The sequence below is a fragment of the Microtus ochrogaster genome (genome assembly GCF_000317375.1).
Source record: "Microtus ochrogaster isolate Prairie Vole_2 chromosome 14 unlocalized genomic scaffold, MicOch1.0 chr14_random_1, whole genome shotgun sequence".
In the NCBI taxonomy this organism is placed as follows: Eukaryota; Metazoa; Chordata; class Mammalia; order Rodentia; family Cricetidae; genus Microtus; species Microtus ochrogaster.
In genome coordinates this window covers 30,129,911-30,136,009 of record NW_004949096.1, presented here as the reverse complement: position 1 = coordinate 30,136,009, position 6,099 = coordinate 30,129,911, and the positions used below count along the sequence as shown (strand labels likewise).

At 43.1% G+C, this 6,099-nt stretch overlaps 1 protein-coding gene across 2 annotated transcripts in view; it reads right to left on the bottom strand.

Moving 5' to 3' along the window:
- Positions 1-6,099, bottom strand: part of Wdr76 (WD repeat domain 76) — a 37,919-nt gene that overhangs the window by 7,075 nt on the left and 24,745 nt on the right. For both annotated transcript variants that reach the window (XM_013352732.2, XM_026787672.1), the window contains 3 exons: positions 4,316-4,533; positions 3,213-3,365; positions 1,029-1,082 (listed from right to left, as the gene is read on the bottom strand). In XM_013352732.2, the coding sequence (XP_013208186.1) occupies positions 1,029-1,082; positions 3,213-3,365; positions 4,316-4,533 (425 nt within the window). The remainder of the gene's footprint in view (positions 1-1,028; positions 1,083-3,212; positions 3,366-4,315; positions 4,534-6,099) is intronic.

Genomic DNA, 6,099 nt, shown 5'->3' with positions numbered 1-6,099 from the left:
GGATTTTTTAAAACCTTTTTAAGATTTATCTGACTTTTCTTGTGTGTATGTCAGTGTATGAGTATCCCATGTTTGTGCTTGTCCTAAAGGCCAGCAGCAGTTAGAGACAGTTGTGAGCAGCTTGACATCCACCACAGGTTCAGAAATGGAACTCTACAGTCCTCATGCTTGCTCAGCAAGCACCTTTACCCCCCCAAACCATCATTCACTTAAGTCAGTAAAAGAGATTAGAGGGAAGGGTAAAAAGGAATGTGAGGTGATACATGTTAACCAGCTCAGTTTAGCCATTCTACAATGTACACATATTTCAAAACATAGTGTGTGCAACAACGACATTTTTATCTCTTAATAAATTAAGTACAGTTTGGGAACAGTGTTGCACACCTTTAATCCTAACACTCAAGAGGCAGAGACAGAGGCTGTCTGTGAGTTCTAGACCAGTCTGGTCTCCAAGGGAGTTCTAGAACAGCTAGGGCTACATAGTGAAACCCCGTCTCAAAAACAAACAAACAAAAACCAAGGAAACTGATAAACTGAAACATAGTATCTGAAAAATAAAATTAAATGAGTAAGTCCTATAAAAAAGGAAACAAAATATGCTTAAATAGAGCCTCTGAAAACTAACACTAACAAAGTCTAACACACTCCCAGCTTCAAACATGATAAAGAACAACCTCTAGAGAGAAGGCCTGGCACAGGGAATCGTTAGACATTAAGCTGGCACATCCAAAGTAAAGGGCTCAAGAAGAGGGCCATGAGGGAGACATGTGCGGAAGCCACCGAAGCCAGCACAAACAGGAGCCCCACCAAGTAGACAGAGTCTAAGGTACTGAGTAAAGCTGAGAGCCCGTGCCAGCTAAGAGCTGGGTCACTGAGACCCAGAAGCAAGAGCTCTTCTGGACAGGACTGAAAGGCAAGGATGCTTACACAACACAGAGCAAAACCAGAACGACAGTCTCTCCTTGAGTCACATGCCTAGCATGCGCCTTCTGCATCATCTGCTGCTGCTCGGGTGCAGGGAGGCCTACCTGATGGTGGTGAGGAGAGGAATCTGGGACGACACAGAGCTGCTGTCAAAGACTCTGCAAATAAACAGTTACACCGCCATGTTACTTAGATTCTCCAGTCTTACTGAAAAAGTAACTGTGTATTTAAGCTATCTGTTGGTTCACAGTGGGAAATATAACAGTTACTTTGTGTGGGATCAGATTATAACCTCAGATGCTGTCTTTAACAATAAGGACATGGACTATACTATAAAATTCAATCTGTAAAATAAGCTTAGTTTGGACATACTTAAACACTATAACTCTAAAAAAATAAATTTTTGCCGTGCAGTGGTGGTACATGCCTTTAATCCCAGCACTTGGAAGGCAGAGGCTACAGATCTCTATGAATTTGAGGCCAGCCGGGTCTACAGAGTGAGTTCCAGGACAGGCTCCAAAGCTACAAGAAACCCTGTCTTGAAACACCAAAAAAAAAAATAAATAAACTTTCTTTGCGGCAGTATCTCACTATGTATGCCTAGAACTGTCGACCTTCCTACTTGACCTCCTGAGGGCTAGATTACAGGTAGGCACCACCACACCAGCTTGACATGTACATTCTAAAGTGACAATCTGGCATCTAAAATTATATTCAGATTCACACACACAAAAGGGCTGTGGAATTAAAACTCACAAATACTCTTTCAGGGTTGGAGAAATAACTCAGTGGTTAAGACCACTGACTGCTCTTCCAGAGGACCTAGGTTCAATTTCCAGCACCCACATGGAAGCTCTGTAAATTCAGTTCTTAGGGACCAGACACACTCACAGACAAACCGTTTTTTTTTTTTTTTTTTTGAAACAGGGTTTCTCTATGTAACAGTTTTGGCTGTCCTGGAACTCATTCTGCAGATCAGACTGGCCTCAAACTCACAGAGATCCACCTGCCTCTGCCTATCAAGTGCTGGGATTAAAGGCGTGCGCCACCACTGCCCAGCAAATAATTTGTTTTAGAAGCAAAAAAGCATGCAAACAAACAAAAAAAAGCAAACATCCCTCTGATTCATTAGTTGATAGCCTAATGGCCTGATATGTCATTTCCGAACTGCTGAAGAGACTGACTGGTCAGTACAAAAGTGGAGGGACCCAGAATGAGGCCAGGCTCAGTTACTCCTCCCCTTTGGGCCCAGCTGACCCAGGGCAATCTCGTGGCACTGGAGCTGCCTGCCCAGTTTGACTATTAGAAAGCTTAATTACTAGAGGTTAATGTAGTAAGCATAAACACTAGAGTGTGAATGAAGGAAAATGGATAAAAAGTTGTCAAGACAAAGAGAGCTGTGTGGTATTAAGTGGAGGTGGGGGTGGGCTTCCATGATAACCTTACATCATGTCCTGGTAACGCTCACAAACGTGGCTAGACACTAACACCTGCAGATCATGTGTTTGCCGTTCTTGAGCCTGGTCCATGGGACACATTCAAGAGATACTTGCTGAAAGATAAATCCCAACCCTTAAAGAACTCGCAAATTTGAAACAGAATTAAGTATTCTCAAAGAGAACAGGATCACTTTTCCTGTAGTTGCATTAACTGTCTTCACATCATTCTCGAGAAATGGGGGTCTCACTATGCTGCCTGCCTGTGCTCAAGGGATCTGTCTGCCTCAACTTGCCAAGAAACTAGGACTATAAATGCCCTTTCATGTTTCTTCAACTGACATTTTTTCTGTTTCTCAGTTCAACTGATTTAAATAAGTTTTGGGGAAGTAGTTATAGAAAGGTACCAAAGGAAAACCCCTAAAACCACACCTATTAGCTTGGGCAGAGCATAATTTTTTTGCCCAAAGTCTGGGGCTGAGCAATTTCCATTTAACACACTTTTAAAGTAGATCCCACTTTCCCCAGAGGGCAGAGCTTTCTCCTAACTGAGGTGGTGAAACACACCTATAGTCCCAGTACTCTAGGGGCCAAAGCAGAAAGAGGGCAAATTCAAGGTCAGCCTGGAAAACAGCGAGACCTGGGAGAGGGACGGATAAAAAGTGGGCCGAAGAGGGATGGGGTGGGAGAAAGGGGGGTAGAAAAGGAAAGAGGGAAAGAGAGGGACTATAATAACAGTAACACTAGTGATTCCATAGCAACAGCAGTAAACAAAACTTCTAGTTACAAACACCATAGCAGCAGTCTCTAAATAGATTCCCCCCAAAACATGGTTCTATCTTCTTAGTGTACCTTAGCTTACAGTCAGCACAGGTGGTCACCACTCTGTTACCAGTGACGGGTGAAAAGTAGGCAGAGGCAATGCTCTTCGTGTGTTCAGTCACAGAGATCAAAGGCTGGCTTCTCCTGGAGTTCAGGTGCCTCGCATCATAAATATGAACGTCCCTGGGATGGGAAGAGAAATTATCAGTACAGCCCATGCAGTGAGCCCACGGACTAAGTTACACACTCAGACACGTACTACATTAGGAACATTTAAGACAAAACCCTCTTATATCTAACTTTACAGACAGTGACTGGCACAGGAAAATAAATAAAACATTGAAGAAATTCCAGGACACAGAAGACCCATGTTGCCTCAGGCACAAGACTAGTTTCTACCAGCTTTCCACTATCTCAAGTGCTGAGACATGAGAGGTGGCACATGTCTTTAATCCCAGCACTCAGGAGGCAGGTGGAGCTCTGTGGGTTTAAGGCCAGCCTGTTCTACAAAGTGAGTTCTAGGACAGTCAGAGCCACCATAGGAAGACCCTGTGTCCACAAAAAATAAATCAATCTCCAAGAAACAAAAGCCAAGTTATGGGCCAAGTTAGGGTCACACACACAAATTTTTTGTTTATTACAATTTTAAGTTTTCTTCTCATTTAAGTAGAAGCAAATATATGTGAACATGGGCGCTTTCTTGAACAGTTTCTCTATTAAACCAAAAGAATTCCTATTAAAAATTATAATATTTCCATCAGTGTGAAAAGGAAAATTACTTAGCTCCTATATAGCACACAAGTCAAATGTGTGTCAAGTACGGTGGCACACACTTTTTAATCCCAGCACTTAGAAGGCAGGGGCAGATGGATCTCCGAGTTCCAGGACAGCCTGGTCTACAGAATGAGATCCTGTCTCAAGATTTAAAAAAAAGAAAGGAAGAAAGGAAGGAAGATCAAATGTCTGAGAAACTAAATTAATTCAAACCTGGCTCAGTTACAAACATCTATAATCCCAGCCCTTGAAAAGGTAAAGGAAGATCAGCACAATTTCTAAGCAGACGGAGATAGCAAGAGGGACCCCACCCAAAAAATAAATGAATGAATGAATAACAAACCCAGAAGAAAACATACCTCAATCCTGCTGTGACAAAATACTGCCTGGATACTGGGTGGACATGAACAGTTCTAATTTTTCCCATGGATGAATTAAAAAGCTTCTCATAGGAAGTTCCAGGTGTCCGTCTATCTACCAGTGACAAATGTCCATCCCAGTGTCCCACTAGCAGAGTGGAAGCGTCTTCTGCCAAGAAGTCGAAGGAAGAGGGGCTGCTTCCCTCGTTTCTGTACACCTAGGGGAGAAGCAATAATCCAGTTAAAATCCTAAGGCCGGGGAGGTGGCTCAGCAGATCAAATCACAAGCTGACAATCTGAGTGCAATCCCTGGAACCCCCAAGAAGATGGGTGGGGTGCTACACATCTGTACTTCCAGCACCCCCACCACGGCAGGAGGTAGAGGCTCGGCAGGCATCTCAGAGTACAGGCATAGCAGCACAGAGACTCTATGGCAACAACCGACTCCCCAAAGTTGTCCTCACACCTTTCCATGTAGCCGAGGCGGGCCCTGAACTAATGATTCTCCTGCATTCTCTTCCCAAGTGCTGGGGTTCCATAAAAACATTCTTTTAGAGAAAACCAATGCTTAAATCCCTAGTAAAGGGGCCAGGCGATGGTAGCGCACACCTTTAATTCCAACACTAGGGAGGCAGAGGCAGGCAGATCTCCGTGAGTTTGAGGCCAGCCTGGTCTACAAGAGCTAGTTCTAGGACCGCCAGGGCTGTTACATAGAGACTCTGCCTCGTGTTAAAAAAAAATCCGTAGTAAATAAGTTATAAAAATGTCATTTACCCTGCTATCGTCCACAGGAAATATAAAGCAAAATAAAAATACAGAGGTTTGTCTAAATCAAATGGTCAGTTAATCTACATCAGAGCTACACCCCAAATATGAAACCCTCAATTCCAAATCTACTCTGTGAAACTTACAAGAAAAATAACTGGCTCTGAATTCTAGCTAACTAAAAAAAATTTTTTTTTCCTTTTCTTACTTCTTTTTTGAGGCAGGGTTCTCTTTGTTCCCTGGCTAATTCTGGAACTTGCTCTGTAGACCAGAGTGGCCTTGAACTCAAAGAGATCCTGCTGCCTCTGCCTCCTGAGTGCTGGGGTTAAAGGAGTGCACCACCACTGTCCAGCCTAAAATTATATCTTAACAGAAGTAGTTTTGAATCCAAATGAACTCTAGGATATATGACTGGATATTCAGTTATAACTATTGTTGATAGAAAAATAAACAGATTAAATTTCTTTTTTTTTTTGTTATTTTGTTTTGTTTTTTTTGAAACATGGTCCCTCAGCAGCCCAGGTTGGACTTAAACTCAAGGTATATAGCTAAGGGGCACTTTGAGCTTCTCACCCTCCCAGGTGCTAAGATTACACGCATTGTGCCACTACACCAGCTTGTGTGGTGCTGAGGACTGAACCCAAGGCCTTGTGCCTGCTAGGCTGGCACTCTAACATCTGGGCTGCATCCCTAGAGCAGATCAAAATGCTTAATTTTCAAAGCTGGGTATGATAGCTCTCACCTCACTTGGGAGGCAGAAGCGGGAGGATCTATGTGAATTTGGCCAGTTTGGTCTACACAGTGAGTTCCAGGTCAGGCAGAATTGCAAACACCAAAAAAAAAGAAAAATTAATTTTTGTTTTAACTCTGATTTCCTGAAAAAGTAAACTGTTTGCTACAATCATCTGCGATGCCAAACTGGGTCTGTCATCCTGGCCACTTGAACACTGAGACAGGAAAATCACAAACCCTGGCCAACCTGAGTTACACGACAAGGCTCCATGTCAAAAAACAAAATC